Consider the following 16444-nt stretch of genomic DNA (forward strand, 5'->3'; position numbering starts at 1 on the left):
GCCAGAGTGAGAAGACGAACGAGTTCTTGGGGATCGTCTAGGACAGGGCAACAGGTGGGATCCGGAGGAGGAGGAGGAACAGGGATTCATTCAATGAGGTGTTTAATTCTTGCTGGAAAATGATGGGATAAACAATGCAAAGCTATAAAAGACCCACAAGCACCTTCTAAGGTTTCTCATTTTGCCTTGTCGAAACAAATAGATGGGCTGTTGCCATTTTAGCCATTGTGTTATCTAGCTCTGGTCAGAGAGGGGCCATAGTCCAATAGGTGGAATATGGGACTAGGATGCTTGAGTTGTTCTGTTCCTGACTGCTGTACTGGTTGCTGCCTGAAACATGGAGGGAGTCAGTCCACCTCTCTCATTCTCTCTCCTACTGCCTGCCTGTTTTGTCTAAAGAATAAGCTTGGTGGGCAGGGACTGTCTCTTCCCATCCACTTGCATACTGCATAGCACAATGGGGTTGTGATTTCAGTGGGGCTTAGGGGTGCTGCTGTAATACTGTTACTGCTGCTAAATAATAATAGATGTCATGGTGGTTAAATGCTGTTGGCTGTCAGTAAGAGATAACATTTAGCACTAATGTAGCAATATGCGTGTTCAAAGCACAGTACAAACATGGACTAATTAATGCTGTTAACATCAGACAGAGACGTTAAATGTACTGCTGGTATGATACAGTATTATTCACGCTCTATTCTTGTCTTTCAGACTTCAAACCCTATTGATGTAGCAGGTAGACCAGGCACAGTCCACCATACGCTGCTGCAGAAGACTCCAGGGGTAGGCAACAATATATAACCTTCCTTTCAGCTTATCTGGATTTACAGTAAACACAGTGATTGCTCATAAAAAAAAAAGAGAGCAGCTGGTGAGCAAATTGGCCTTCTAGACTCTGAACGTGCAGTCAGGACAGAAGTTTCTTTTCCTGGTGAGACAACAGTAGCCTCCACCAGTCGTGAATACAAAGGGATGTATTGACTTCTTTTAACAAAGTCAGAGGGAAACGGGGCAGGAAACCCCTTCAAGGTCTTTCCCCTAAGCATTGCCTGGAGAGTAGTTTTATGTGCTCCATTTCAGAATGAAAATAAGGTTCGGAAAAGCACTGGCACTTTTCAGTTGCTGGCATGAAGCTGCTCTGTTTATCATAAAATTCTGCTGAGTTTGGTGCAAGGAATGAAAGAGAAGTATTAAGCCTCCTTTAAGCCTTTTAGGTTTCCCATGTCACAGGAGACTTCTCTGGAACATTGCTTGGTAAATGTTTTTATTTGTTCAGAGGAAGGAAGTTCCCCACCTTTCTGTATATTGGCTAGTTTTAGAAAGACTGATTGTTTTATTTCTGCTTTTTCCATAGGTGTCAGACCCTTATAGGCCTCCAGTAAGAGTAAGTAAGGTTTGTGGGGGATTTTGTATACATATATATACACACACACACACACACTTCAAATATTGTGCATGTGGTTTTGAAATTTAATGTGTCCAGTAGAAAATTTCACGCTCGTCCTTCATTTAAAGCAAAATGTCTTAGTTAGCTCTTAGCTGCTTCTGATTAATAATGTTTAGGTTAAATCCCAGCCTTATTTTGCATCCATTTATGTGCATTAATAGTTCACAGTATGAAATAAGGGTCGCAGAAATAAACGACTGTGAGCATGGACAGACATTCACCAGCGGTCAGATTCATGGTGGCTTAGGTCAATGTGTTTTATTCGCACTTCTGATGTTCCACAAAAACGCCCTACAGTGAGTACCACAGCTCAGCTGAAAAATAGTAACTCGTTCAGCTGTGGCACTGCTCATCCCTGGTGATTGTTTGTCCACACCCTTTTCCTCCCCAAATGCAAGCAGCCATAATAACCATGCATGACTTAGCCTGCAGTGCAGCAGGGATGAATGAACAGGGCTCTTTTCAGAAACAGAACTGTTAACGATTAGTTGCGTTCTCTTAAGCATGGCATACTGTTCTTTGCTGCCATTTATTTCGGTTTATGAAGGAGGGAGTGCAAGTAGGAAAGAACAAAGCAGGGATCTCAGATCTCCATGAGATGAGGAAGATATCCCACATCCCACATTCTTCCTGTTTGTTTCCTCCTGAATTTAAACATCATCTGCTGCAGTACAGAAAAAAAATGTTGATCACCTATTGTGCCGTTTTAGTAATCAGCCTTTCTCATTGCTTAGCTGCCTGTTTGACAGTAAGGGAAATGAAACGTTCTATCCGATGTAGATTGCTAACGTATAAATTAATCTAAATTCTTGTGCTTTCCATTGCAGAAACCCGGGAAGTGGTGTGCGGTTCATGTACAGATCGCCTGGCAGATCTACCATCACCAGCAAAAGATAAAGGTAATTCAGACAGGTTTTGGAACAAAGCCAAGTCTTTTGGCTTACAGATTATGTTTTAGTGAGTAATGAGCAGGAAGCAGTTACTGTTGGTGATTCTCAAGCTTGCCTGTATTGATTAACTAACACTTTAAATCCTTTAACATTCATTGTAGCAACCATAAAGTTTATCTGAGGGCAAAGAAGTTGAGTTGAAGGGTAGCAAAATGAGCAAGAGATACTAAGTGCACAGCCAGAAATAGAAGAAGAAAGGGAGGGGGGAGGTAATTTTGCCCCAAATCCATCTTTTTTACAAAGCATACATGTTTAATGTCATTTCCCTTCCGTACTAGTACCTCCTGTGGAATAGGGAGTATTACCCCATTCATAATGAAATGACCGATACGGTGAAGAACTTATAACAAAACGTAGAGCAGGCGAGTAGATTGATAGTTACTGTGTTAGAGGTTGTTGGGCTTTCTGCACTGCTGTGATGATGGGCAGAGGGAGGGGGTTTAAGACTCAAGAGGTAACAAGACATAGGTGTGCCGGGGTGCTGTTACAGGCTTGAAGTTCCCTGTGGCAGGCAGAATAGCTGATAATGGGACTTCTGTAGCGTTCATTTTTTCATAGCTCTTGCTGTAGTTTTTTTGTCCTGTTAATGAAGAGTATTCAGTGCTTAAGTAGGTGCACTGTAATTAGTGCCTCTACAAGTGGTGTATGTCCATTTTTTTTTTATAAGCAAATACATCATCTTTAACCTATTGAGAGACTTCTATGAATTAGGTGCAGTTCTGACCATGCTCACTTCTATAGAGGAAGGATAAAAATAGCTTCTGGAGGAGCCTCATAGTTTTCTTTATCCTTCGCGCCTTGTCTGCATACTGAGCTATACTAGTTGCAGGAAGGACATAGTCTAGGAACATCTCTCTCTCTCTCCAAACTGGAGAAGCAAAACAGACAAGTCCATCACCCAGCTCTCAAGACTTGTGTTGGCAGCTTTCTGCCTGCAGAATATTTTTTGTCAGGCTGAGAGCGCCGACTGATCCTGGGGAGCAGCGCACTCAGTGTATCATGTTGCATGCTCCACTGTGTGTGCTGAGGGGCTGAGAGCTCACTTCAGACCTTATTCATGTGGATGAGGCAGGCAGCTGAGAGGCTGTGGAGCGAAATGGCCTTACAGATGCTGTCAGAGCATGACTGTGGTACGTGACCAGAGACGCTGCTGTCACTCTCGCTAAGTCTCCCTGGCAGGGCTAAGCAGGAGTGGGCCTGAACTCCCTGTCTTTTTCTCCCATAAAAAAGGAAGTGTATAATGAGATTGTTTTTATATCACTTGACAGCAAATGCAGCTGGATCCCCACAAGCTAGACATAGGTGGTAAACTTGACCTGTTCAGCAGACCTCCCGCCCCTGGAGTGTTTCCAGGCTTCCATTATCCACAGGATCTTGCCAGGCCTCTGTTTTCTACCACAGGTAAGGGAAGATCATCATTTGTTGCAAAAAATACCCAGTCAGTATATGCAATATGTGTCTCTACAGCTACATACACCTCAAAAATTGAAGCAGGCAAGATGGTTCATAGGGGCGTGGAGGCACTGGCAACTGTTGTGACCTGGGCTCTCAGAGCTGCTGGGCTGGGCTCTGCCACCGCCTCCAGTGCAGGATCCTCCGCACATCACTGAGCTGCAGCAGTTGGCTCTTACATTCATGTCTGTGCAGCTGGCTCTTATGTGTCCTGATTAATAGGCTATAGAGTGATTTTAAAAAGCAATTTTGACAAAACACTTGAAAATGTTTCCATTGCACAGGACTGGAAGTGGCCCTGGTCTCTGTCTTGCTTTTATATTTGCCATGTTATTCTTCTCAGCTCCTCCACTCACCAAGTTTCTGTTTGTTTTCTGAAAACAAGGGGGTTTTGTAAAAGGAAGACTTCAATAACAGCATTGAAAATATCACAGAAGGTGTATTTGTGAAGCGTTTAGTTTTTAAACATAAAATCCCTCTATGTGTTATGAAGTCCAGCAATCTCTAAGGCTTAAAATGGCATATTGAATTAGAAAAAAAAAGAAGAATTAAATATAGTTTACATTGATCAGTTGCTTTCCAATCTGTTGGAGAAGTAATTACAATTAATGCAATTACCAAAGTGCAGTAAGCTTCACGGCGCTGTTCTTGATGGCTCTGACCATGGGAGACTGCAACTCTGACATTCTGATTTTGGAGGTCACAGGTACTATTCTTGTTTATTGCCATCTACCAAATGTTGGTTTTGTTCTCTTCCCAGGGCTTAACTTCCCCCCCAGACTTTTCCAGATTTTCTTTCTGTGTTTAAGATGCTAAAGTCTGCCTTCTGTATGTTACTAATTGGCAACTAATGTAATTTACTTTCCTAACTTCGGTTAGGAAAGTTAGAAAACTCTGGTTTTATGATGCAATATTGCACTTTCATTCTAACTCAGTGCAGACATGGTCATATTCAGCCTTGGTTCAACCCCGTTGAAATGAATGAGGTTAGAAGTGTTAGGAATTTTGTCCTAAACGTGACAGAAAAGGAACAGATGAGAATCAAGCTGAAACCTCTGTGAGAATTGAGTTTCAAACACAGACGTCAGATAGCCCTCAGGAGCTCCTCTGGTGGTTCATTTTGTCTTTCCACTCTTATCCGTGGGTGGAAATTCTTTACCATCAGATGCATGTTTCCACTACATATCATCAGTGCTGATAACTAGTTGTATATTGTAGGATGCTACCCTGTATTTTAGTCTCTGTAAAGGTACTTTGATAGTATGGGACCAAGATACTTATTGCATCTGCTTGGATGCATAAGCACAGCTGATTTACAAACCTTTGACTGTTTTCCTATGGCAGCTGTTTCCTTATCACTGTCTTCAGTCTGTCCTGTGTTGTCATTACAAGAATCTTGCTTCATGTATGGGTTTGCTACTGAAGGTTATATTCGGCAGAGTTTACCCTAACAGGCAGAAAAGCACCAGTCCAGTCCAGTTGGTATCTTGACCTTTTTCTCTTAAAGGTGCAAGCACGGCTTGCTTCTCCTTTCATAAAAGCAAGAGGGGAAATAGTATGGAATAGATACATTAAAGAAGGCAAATTCATAGAAAACTTTCACTAGAGATAAACAAACTTACAGCAACTTGTCCGTGAGTATATTAATCGCAAGAGCCATCACACGGTAAATCTAGGTAAAGAGTGCTATCAAAGTGAACAAACACTGCAGCAGTAATATATAGATGAATAAATCTTTTACTCTGCAATATCCGAGGCATTCTTTTCACCTTATCGAACAAGCGTGCAGTTGATGTGAATCATTGGTTCTGCTGCATTGCCTAGTTACTGTGGGAGACATAAGTTATCTTAGGGCCACCTGTCTTCAGGACGGATGTTCAGCTGCCTGGCAGACACTATATTTAATAACTACCTGACAGCCTGCAATGCCGCTCCTGGCTTTCTCGGGAGGATTTTTTATTATCAGCCCATGTAGTTGAGTTTGTAAGCCGTCTCCTTTGAAGAAATCTCCCATCCATTATACACCTTCTGAAATCTTAAAGGATTAGAAAGATGACAGTCTCCATTCGTCTTGAAGCATTGGAGCAGTCAGAATGTTTATAGATAACTCCAGGTCTCGTTGCCGTGGTCTCTCTTAAGTTTCCTCAACTCATTTTCTGGCTGCTTAGGTTTGTGGTGCCCAAGCTGGTGAGGGACATGCAGCACTGTCTCCCTCTCCGGTTTTATAGTCTGTTCATCTTCTGGACACATGAGTGCATTTTACAACAACTGTCTGTTGTTGGGCTCTGTCACCAAGGAAGACCAGGTCAGGGACGGACCAGCACCTCTGTAAAATGCTGTTTGGGATGTGTTTGGGATGCAGTTTCTCTTGTGCATATTAATTTCTTCCCTCCATTTCCCCCCACTTTTGCTGTGACCTTCCATAGTGTTATGAGCACTGATGATATATGGTGGAAATGTGCATTTGATGTGGCTTGGACATGAGGGGCAGGAACTTAACCAGAGCAGGTCTGCCACTCGTGGAAATCATTCATATGGGCCACAGACGAGGCAGAAGTCCTTGTGGTGAAGGTGACAGGAGAGCTGGAATCCCAGGTGGGAGGAGAAGGATCATAATCCTCTTTTCTATAATAGAAAGTTATCACTTGAGAAAGCACTGACTAAGTGAGCTGTTAGTGAAGAGCCCATGTTCGTGCCCAGTATGGCTGCTGATGTTTGCTAGAGTCGACCTGTTACTCTTCCCAGTATTAAGGGGAGTTAACTTTTACCAACAAAATATATGAGACAAGAGCACTGAAAAGCTTTATTTAGGTGTTGGTCTGTTTAGCACATGACTTAACATGTCCTCAGGAAAGTGCTGCTTCTGTCATTCTGTGGAATTACTACTTTCTAACAAAATGAGACAGTTAATGCACAGGTATGGCAGGTCTTGCTTTCTGCAAGGGAGGCAGAAGTTGTGTTTGCATCCAGGCAGCATCTGAAAGTTATGATAGCTGCTAATTCTGCTTTGTCTGCAGTAGTGGAAGTACTAGCAGGGAGGAGGCACCAAAAGGACGTTCACAGCCTAAACAGTTGGAGAGGGCTGGTCTCGTCAGTGTAATACTGGAGCCACAGAAACGTTTTGTCACATGCATCTGAAACATAAATATTCAAAAGTTGTTTTCAGGTGCATCCTGAAAACCATCTACTAACCTTAGGGGGCAAAGCCAGGCCCATGAGATGGCCCAAACATACTGTCATTTGCAGGATACATCGAGTTAATGTTCCTCCAAAAACCATGTATCCCAGTGGCAGGTGACACCAGTGCTTTTCACACTGCGGTTGCAAGCCTGTTCAGGTTTACACGCGTCTGCCTGCAAAGGAAGCAAATCTCTCATTTTCTGCTCTGAAAGGAGAGCAGAATTTTCTGCATGAGCCTGGTCCACCTTGAAATACAGGGCAGACCAGCTTGTTTCAGCCCATTCCTGCCCCTCACCTCAACCTAATGTAATCCAGCTTGCTCAGCAGTGGTGTTCCTTTCCCAACGAGGTAGCATGGCACCATGGCAATAAGCAGTGTCTAGGAAAGGGAAGAAAATACCATGGGGGGAGCCTGTGGATGCAGAGACAGATGTAAGACCATTGATGGAGCTCTCATGGGAGAGGCATGATTGATGTTCCCTGCGTGCCTGTCATTAACTGGTGTTTCATATAGACTCTAATCAGTCACTTCCAAGCACCTTCTGTCTGGGCCCATAACCTGGGCTGACCTTTTTTAATGTAAACACAGAGTAATGACTGAAAATGCCAGACAAAGAGATTCACTTCCTCATGACTACAGGTGAGCAGCAACACTCCGTGCAAGGTCTCCTCCTGCCTCCTAGTGCCCACAGACTCCTTTAAAGGGCACTCGGAGAAATCCTGCCTGTAGCTCGCTCAGCTGGTGTTTGGGGTCTTCCCCTGCCTTTGCTGTGTTTAAATCTGGCCTGTGCCTTTGCATCTGGTTCTTGAATGTGATGGCCAGGACCTCTGTGTATGCAAGCAGTCACTTGCCACTGAACTAAACAGGGACCTTGTTCTCACAGGTGCAACACATCCAGCCACCACCCCTTTTGGTCCTTCACCTCACCACAGCAGTTTCCTGCCTACTAACCACTTGGCAGGTAAGTGTAAGTAAACCCTGCCTTCACCTTTATACCTCTGCCCCGTTCCTGGCTCTCCGGTGTGGTCCTGCCTTGAGGCACTGTAGCACTAGGGGAGGGAGAGGCTTCAGCTGTCTCAGGAACCAGAAACTAGCCAGCTTCTCACCCATGCCAGCTTCCCAGCGCATCCCCTCTGCTTTCCTCCAAAGGAGAGGGGCAGGATTAGCAGACCCTCTCCTGCAAGAGAAGGCATTGCAGGGCAGGCAAGTCTGTCACTGCTGGGACACTGCACAGGAGCTGAAATGTGACCTGTAGAGCCCTTTTATGCTGCTGAATGTGCCCAAGTAAATGGGGTGAATTTAAGCAAAGGTACCTCGAACAAGCCACAGCTTAAAATGGGCTCCTCCCGTACCCTTTCCCACATATGAAAGTTCTTGGCTAGGTTCTTTATTGAAGTTCAGTGAACAGTTCCTGGCAAATAGCTGTTCTGCACATTTTGCCAGCCTTTCAGTTTCCTAATTGGCAGTAAGTAGAGCCTGATTTTCTCAGATTTCCTCATTTTAGAAGCTCACAAGCAGCTCATTGCCAATTAAAGTTCAAGCTCTGTTGATTAATGTTTTAGTAACACTCATCCAATCAGTAAATGTAGCATGCCACATGACCTAGTAGAGTTTTTTCTGTTGCAAATACCCAGATTTACATCAATTCCTGAACATTCTGTCAAAATTAACTGTATCTCTACAGAGTCACTCAACTACATAATATCAAAGGGGAAGGGCAAGAACAGCTATTTAAAAATAAGTAAATAAGCAAATAGCTGTCTGCTTAAAGATGCAAGCTATTTGTGCTATTTGCCTTGATATTTTAAATACAAGGATATCCGTGAGGAAGTGAAGAGCAACTCACCTCCTGTAACATGGCAAGTTAAAGACTTTAAAGGGACAGTGAAAAAGCCAGTGGGCAGAAGGAGGAGTTATTTAGAACTGACCAGAAGGAAAGAAAACAAGTATACTGGTACAATTTAACCCATAGCCATCTCTGGAGTGCAGAAACCTGAGTCAGGCTATATCTGCTCAGAGAGGAACCTCTTCTGATGATGGGTGCCTTTATTGAAGAAAAAAAAAAGGCAGGAAAGGCAAGACTCATCTTTTGCCTCAAAGGATACAAACCTCCCATCCCTTTGTCATAGTAGCTCCTAAGCCTACGCTATCATTTCCATCACCACTGGGATCAAGGAAGCTATTATGGGAGAGGATTTTGGCGCAAACAGGCCACAGTTAGTTGTTGTAAGGATGGATGTCTGCAGCAATTAGTTTAGGACTGTCTCAATGCACTATTACAAAGAGGTTAGAAAGTTGTATACAGAAACAAGAGTGAAACAATGCAACCCCTCAATATGCTGACCGAGGAGCCTGCTGAGGTTCTTCTTTCAAGGCAATTGCAATGCTTCTACTATTAGTACTGTTACGGAAGGAGAGTTATAGCTCAGCAGCAGCCACCCTAATTTCAGCTATTAGACCTTAATTTCTAGCTCCCCTCTGACTGGCATACAAAAGTTTATTACAGCACCTGTTTGCAGAGTGAGCACTGAATCCCTTCTCCATTTTAACATGATGGGAATTTTCTGTGCAAAGAACCTTGCAATGAGAAGGATCAGCTTAAAGTCTGGCCTAATCCTACTTGGATTCAGACCGTTAAGAAGGGGAGGGGTGCGTTTCATTCTCCAACATTCTTGGCTAAATGCCTGCTAAATCCCTGTTTGCCTTTCCAGATCCATTTAGCAGGTCAAGCACCTTCAGCGGCCTTGGGAACTTAGGCAGCAATGCCTTTGGAGGATTAGGCAGTCATGCTCTGAGTAAGTACTGGCTGGGTTACTGCAGACAAACATCCCTTCCAGAAAAGCCACATGCTAATATTTACAGCAGCTGGTGGTAGTTTTTAAAGAAGTTTAATTCCTAACCTCCATTCTCCTATCTGAAAACACTGCACCTAAGATTTCCAGGTCTCTGCGGTGGGAGCTTTTCTGCATGTCACAGACATCACTAGCTGTGCTCTGTGTCTCCTCACTGCTGAAGGTTGGTACCTTGTGTGCTCCTAGAGGTGCTAGAGCTGCAAGACCCCAGAGAGCTCTGGGACCCTATGGGCATCTAAAGTAACACCCTTCAACGGCGAAGATGCATAGTGGAACAGCTATTGATACTTCTCCTAATTCAGCGTGTAGACTTCCTCTGTAACCATTGTCTGAAGTTTAAATTACCTGTATAAAATGATTTTACTTCAAAAACATGTTACCTGTAGGCAAGACATGCTTGAGAGCCACACATAAGAGAGCATGCTTTTGCATCTCATGGTGCAACAGGAATCAGCTGAAGACTGATGGAGGAAAATCAAGTGACTGTTCTGAAAAGCCTACAGCCAAGCTCTATTTTTATACACGTACATACATACGACCAAACAGTCTGGTTTCTTTAACAAAAAAGTCCCTGAATCCTCAGCTGCAGGCAGCTGATTGCTTGTAACTACCCACAAATTAAAAGTTTCTGCCAGTGAGAGGAGCTGAGGTAAAATATTGCTTTTGTGCTGGAACCCTTGCTGGGGTGGGGGGAGAAGAGGAGCTGGGCATTTTCAGTCATCTCTGAGTTATTCAGATGTATAGTTAAAGCTTCCTCCACCAATAGCCTTAAAAGAGCTGGTGGATCTTAACACCCAGTGTTGGAGGTATCTGTGTCCACCTGCTAGTAACTCCCCCTCACCATTAGCTCCACATTAAAAAGTCTTGAAAGGACAGTTCTGGTTGTGATTAGCATTGTGAAAAATGTCTATGCAATTACTTGGTTTGAATTCTTTTTAACTCTTCCTCCCCCTGCCATTATTCTAGCTCACAACAACATTTTTACTCACAAAGATGGCCCAAACCTGCAGAATTTCAATAATCCCCATGAGCCATGGAATAGACTGCATCGGACCCCACCGTCCTTCCCAACACCTCCACAGTGGCCCAAGCCCACTGATTCTGAGCGAAGCTCCTCAGTGACAAACCATGACAGAGACAGAGAGCGGGAGCGAGAGCCCGAGAAGAGGGATCTTTCTCTGAGTAAAGATGACAGAGACAAAGAGAGGTAAGCAGTGGGTGCTTTTGAGCTCTTTCTTCTGGGCCTATGTTTCCCCTATATTTTTTTTAATTTTTCCGATCGTAAAATAATCTTCAGAACAAAATGTTGCTTGTCTTTGAAGCAGCTGATAGGCCTCTCCATCATATAAGCACAAGTACTAGCAACACAAAAAAACCCCTCTTTGCTTTTTAGGGTTTGTCCTCTGTGGAAATATGGTAAGCCAGTCCCCGCTAGTAGGTTAATAAAAAGCACCAGGCTGAGGAAATGAGCACATCGCTATGTTTGCAGGGTATACTTGGCTGTTTTCAATGCAGCTGCTTTAGGATTACTGTATATTCTGAAATCATGAAGGTAGCATTGTGATGGGTCCTTTGGAGACAGTCATAGTTCTCATTAATGTACAGATATGCTGATGAATTCAAATGTTAGCTGGACATTAACAAGATAAAAATGCAAATGCCTGTATCTGGAGCAGTGTGCATGAATCCATTAGCAAAACTGATTTTTAAAAATTGCATTGTAGACAAACCCTTATTAACGATGACAGGACTGTATCACCTGGGCTATAGATACTTCATTAGCTTCCAGTTATATGATTTTGAAGCTGTAAAGGCCTTTATATTTCAGAGCCCGGTTCTGTCCAACAGGCTACTTCTTTGTAGGCAATAACTGCCTGCAAGTCTTAGATGCGTGTATTTGACTAGTGATAGGGGGTTCATAGTTTGCCTGGAGTGCTTTTAATGAGATCTTCAGGCAGTGCCTGTGAACAAGGTTACGTGGAAGCAATAGGCTGAAAATCATCTTGCTTTAAATGTTAAATTGTCTGACACCCTTGCATGGATAGTCATTCAGATAGGAAGCTCCCTTCTTGGCTTTAGTGTAATTCATTTGCAAACCAAGGTTACTTTACTCTCAAGAGTGTTCACACAGGGGTTAACATCTCTATTACATTTCTATTAATTCAGCTTAAGCGGTCCCCAGCATCCCTATTTGGACATGGTTTTAATAAACCACATTCTTGATCAGCAATCAGGACTACCGCAGAGGAAGAAATCTGGGTTAGCAAATGTAATTTATAAGGGATAAATACTTACAGAACTCCCCAAAACACCTCCAGCTTTCAGCACTCAGGTCTTGCAGCTCTCAAAAGCAAACCCAGCATAAAACTGAGACATCAGTGAGCCTCTCAGCTGCATAATGCAGTTCTCTCAATCATCATACTTTGCATTTAAAGTGTCTCTCATTCAGAGCAAAGTGCTTTTAAAAGGTGAGCATTATTTATTCCCCTCTTAAAGAGGTGGGAGTAACTGTGACTAATTGGCTTGCTCAGAGATAGAGGTGCAGTTAGAAATGTAAACCCTCGTGCCTCTCTTTCTAAACCATGGACATTGTCAAACCCCTTGTTCATCATAGCAGGTCCTCTTGAAACGGAGGTCGATTACTCAGTTTCATGGCCTATTCGAGGATTTTTTTCCTTAAGCACCTAGCTTACCTGCCAAAACTGCCAACAACAAAAACTCTCCTGCAGCTCCACAGGAAAAGAAGCATCATGTTATGGCTGCTTCCAGTCGACGAGCTGTCTTGTGAAGGACCTGCATGCATCTCTGTAGGCTTCCGTTTTGTGTGCCTGGAGCCATGTTTTGGGAAAGGAATCCGCGTTAAGAGTGTTACAGCCAAGAAGATCATTGTCTGACAGCAAGACGTATATATAAACACAAAATAAGCATCTTTTTTAAAAAAATAAGCTGTCTAGAATTCTTCTTTCCCTGCACTTCTCAGTGAAGTGGTCTTTCTCTTAGGGTGAATATACTGTTCTTTCAAATGCATCCCCAGTGTAGTCCCCAAATTTGTGGACATTTAGCATTTTTTTTCTTTGTAGTATGTAAAGGCAGGCAGTGCATATCTTTCGGTGTAGCATCACAGCTATAGCTGATGCTAGCAGAGCTTTTCAAATAATTTTCTGAGCAATCTCGAATTATACAACTAGCCGCAGCACTATGCATGTCCAACATCATATGTATGTTTGTTCACACAAAACCAAGGATGTATGTTCTCTCTTTTTACAGAGACCTCATGGATAAAAACAGACATTCAAACAGATCCTCACCGGCATCGGCTCCAGTGACACATCAGATAAGCAATCTCATCCGCAGCAACAGCCAAACCTCCAGTGATCCCATCAGGCAGGTTAGCCTTGGAGAAAGGGAGAGGTCCAAAGAACCCGAGCGAGAGCACCCTGAGAGGCTGAGAGAGCCACCCATAGCAGAACACAAGATTAAAGAGAGCCGCTCCCCCGTGAAGGAAACTCCAAGCCATGATAAGAGACCCTCTGAGGACAACACAAAGCCAGTAATCCAGTCTGTATCGCCATACAGCAAACCTGCACTAAGTGAGAGCTTGAAGCTTACCAATCTAATGAGCAAGGACATGGAGAGAAAGACAGAGCTTCCCAGTGACCTCCAGAAGATTAAGAATGACATCAAAGTCAAAGAGGAGAGGAAGGAAGACAGTGATGTGCTGGTGGTAGGGTCTGAGCCTTCACAGCACTCCCGATCGGTGGAGCATCCCCCGCCACCTACTTTGCATGGATTATCATTGCCTCACTCGATGGCAGCCTCTATGCCCATCTCCATGGGAAGCGTGCACCAGATGAACAACATGAATGTTCTCGACCGCAGCAGAATGATGACCCCGCTCATAGGCATGAATCCTTTGTCAGGAAGAGAGAGGCTGCCACATCCCGGATTTTCTTGGGACCCAATGAGGGACCCGTTGCGAGATGCCTACCGGAGCTTAGACCTGCACCGTCGAATGGACTTTCAGCTCCGGACGGATCCTATCCATAGGTTCCCTACCACCTCTGGATTTTACGACCATGAGCGTTCTTACAGAGACAGGGAGCCACACGACTACAACCATGAAAACCTTCTTGAAGCCCGCCGAGAGCAGGAGCGGTTGCGGCAAGTGGAGGAAAGAGAGCGCTTGCACTTACGAGAAGAACTTGAGCGTGCCAGAATGCACCACTTGCACTCGTCCCCCATCGAAAGTCACCTGGCACACGTGCCATCCTTCATGCCTCATTTAAGCGGGATGCATTACCCCAGACTGAGTCCATCCACTGCCATGCACAATGGGATTTTAAATAGGAACCCGCCAACTGCAGCGCTGAGCGCCCCACCGCCTCTTGTACCAGCGAGCAGCACCAGACCTGCCTCCCCACGCAGGACTACTCCACTCACAAACTCAGAGTCCAGGGACTATTCCCCCTCTAGGAACCCCAAAGAAGTAGAGGCACGATAGTCCCCAACATTGAATTTTAAACTCGCCTGTATATAAAACAAACAAACAAACAACAACAAAAAAAAAACAAACAGAGAAAAAAAAAAACAAAAAACAAACCTTTTACAAAATGCACTGCTGTAAACTTTTTTTTTTAATGTAAAATTTGTAGAAGTTAAGCACATTTCCATAAATAACGGGGTCGGGGATGCAGACTTTCCAACAAGAAGGTTGCTGAGAATGGGAATTTAATATATAGGTATTGATTTTTGGTTTTGTTTTTTTGTTTCTGTGCTAAAAAAAAATGAGTTAAAAATATCAAGTTTGTACATTTTTTCCCAAATGTGAGAAACATTTTTAATGGATTTGTATTTTTTTTAATTTTGTGCTCTTTATTCACTTAAAAAGAAGAAATTTTGCTTTTGTTTTTAGTTAAATTTGCATTTTAAAGGCCTCAGATCCTTAAGAAAAAAATACCCAGGGTTTCTTAAAAGTATTATTTATGGAAATACTGTAGTTTTACAGTCCACTGTGAGGTTCCCTTCTGAGGCCAATTGATCACTTACCTTGGTACTTTGGAACCGAAGTTACAGATATATATTAAAATATTAATAATAATAATAATGTACAAAACTGTTTGTTTTTTGCCTTATTATATTATGCAGAAATTTAAGAGGAATTTTTTTTGACTTCTTGTTTTAAACAAAAAAAAACAAAGAAAACAAACTGTAAATATTCTGTTAATATAAATGTACACCAATATTAAATTCTTAACATAGGTAGACTTTATAAAAATGGTTTCTAGAACCACTCTGGTTATTTGTTAACATGGTTACAACTCATACTCTTGTCACAGTCAGAAATTCACACTCAGAAAGCTAAGTACGGCATATATACTTCAACTATGCAAGAACTTGGAGGCAGGTCTTAGTGGATGTTGGGGGGAGGAAGGTTTAAAAAAAAAAACAACCCAAAAACAACCAACTCGCAACTATGGAGACAGAATGGAAATGGCATGTGAACAGGAAGAAGGATGCTTGTGTTTAACAAAAAAAAAAAAAAAAAAAAGAGAGAGACTGAATTTTTTTGTACAAACACAAGGGACAGTTCGTCAAGGAAAGAGAGAGACACACGCTCCTGGAAGGGAATTTTGGTTTCCTACTTTTCAAGCTGGCAAAAGCAGATGGAACTGGCACAGTACCATGCGGCAGACCCTTTCTTTATTTTTTTTTTCCTTTTTTTTTCTCTTTTTTTGTGTTGTGGGCAGGATCGCTGGCAAGCAAGGACAATTTTCCGTGGACCCCTTGTGCTAATTGTGCAGTGTTCTTATTGGAATCTGTATACAAGACAAAGTAGAATTTTAGGAGTGCAAAAAAAAAGTCTAATGGTTGATTAAAAAAAAAAGAAATTCTGATATATTATCTATAGTACATGAAGACCATAAGCAAATGTTTGTTTCAGTGTGGTTCTGCCTTGAACTGCTTTTTGGCATGATTTATTTTTTATTTCCAATTTTACTTTTCATCCATATGTAAATTTTGCCATGTTTTACTTGCTGTACCATCCCCCCTCCCTTATTTTATTTTTCAGTGTCCATGTTTTATATATCCTGGGCTTTTTCTCTCTAGTTAATTCAGCCATCCGCTACTATTTTCTTGGCTCTGTAACTCTTGTTTCCCCCCCCTCCCCATCCTCCCCCCTGCACCCCCTGTAATTTTAAACATTCAGTTTCCTTGTAGATCAATGAAGATAAATACAACATTGATTTTGGATGAAAAAGGGAGTTGAGTGTTTGTGTGTCGTAGCCAGCGCTGTTGACTCGGAGGCTCACGCTTTATTGACGGTGCTTCGGCGGCTGGGAGGAGGCAGCCGGCAGCTGGCAGAAGGGGTTGGTGCTGGGAGAGGGATTTTATTTTGCTTGTAAATCTTGCCCAGCAGAAGGAACGTGGCCCCATAAAATGCTTCGGAGGCAATAGTTGTGGCGGGCAGGATTGGGGAGGAGAGCGGTGCTCCTCGGCTCTGCGGCAGCTCTCCCCCCGATCCCGTGGCCTCGGCGCAGGGGGCACCTCGGGCTCTGCGCTGA

At 43.2% G+C, this 16444-nt stretch overlaps 1 protein-coding gene across 16 annotated transcripts in view; it reads left to right on the top strand.

The window, feature by feature from the left end:
* The window catches only part of FBRSL1 (fibrosin like 1), a 558326-nt gene extending 543846 nt beyond the window's left edge, over positions 1 to 14480 (top strand). For 10 of the 16 annotated variants that reach the window (XM_052798081.1, XM_052798088.1, XM_052798095.1 and 7 more), the window contains 8 exons: positions 712 to 783; positions 1355 to 1393; positions 2275 to 2346; positions 3666 to 3798; positions 7913 to 7990; positions 9741 to 9824; positions 10848 to 11088; positions 13149 to 14480. In XM_052798081.1, the coding sequence (XP_052654041.1) occupies positions 712 to 783; positions 1355 to 1393; positions 2275 to 2346; positions 3666 to 3798; positions 7913 to 7990; positions 9741 to 9824; positions 10848 to 11088; positions 13149 to 14382 (1953 nt within the window). In that variant the 3' untranslated portion in view covers positions 14383 to 14480. The remainder of the gene's footprint in view (positions 1 to 711; positions 784 to 1354; positions 1394 to 2274; positions 2347 to 3665; positions 3799 to 7912; positions 7991 to 9740; positions 9825 to 10847; positions 11089 to 13148) is intronic. The other 6 variants (XM_052798083.1, XM_052798092.1, XM_052798094.1 and 3 more) reach the window with 2 other exon arrangements.
* The last annotated feature ends 1964 nt before the right edge of the window (positions 14481 to 16444 follow it).

The sequence above is a fragment of the Harpia harpyja genome, chromosome 9 (genome assembly GCF_026419915.1).
Source record: "Harpia harpyja isolate bHarHar1 chromosome 9, bHarHar1 primary haplotype, whole genome shotgun sequence".
Classification (NCBI taxonomy): Eukaryota; Metazoa; Chordata; class Aves; order Accipitriformes; family Accipitridae; genus Harpia; species Harpia harpyja.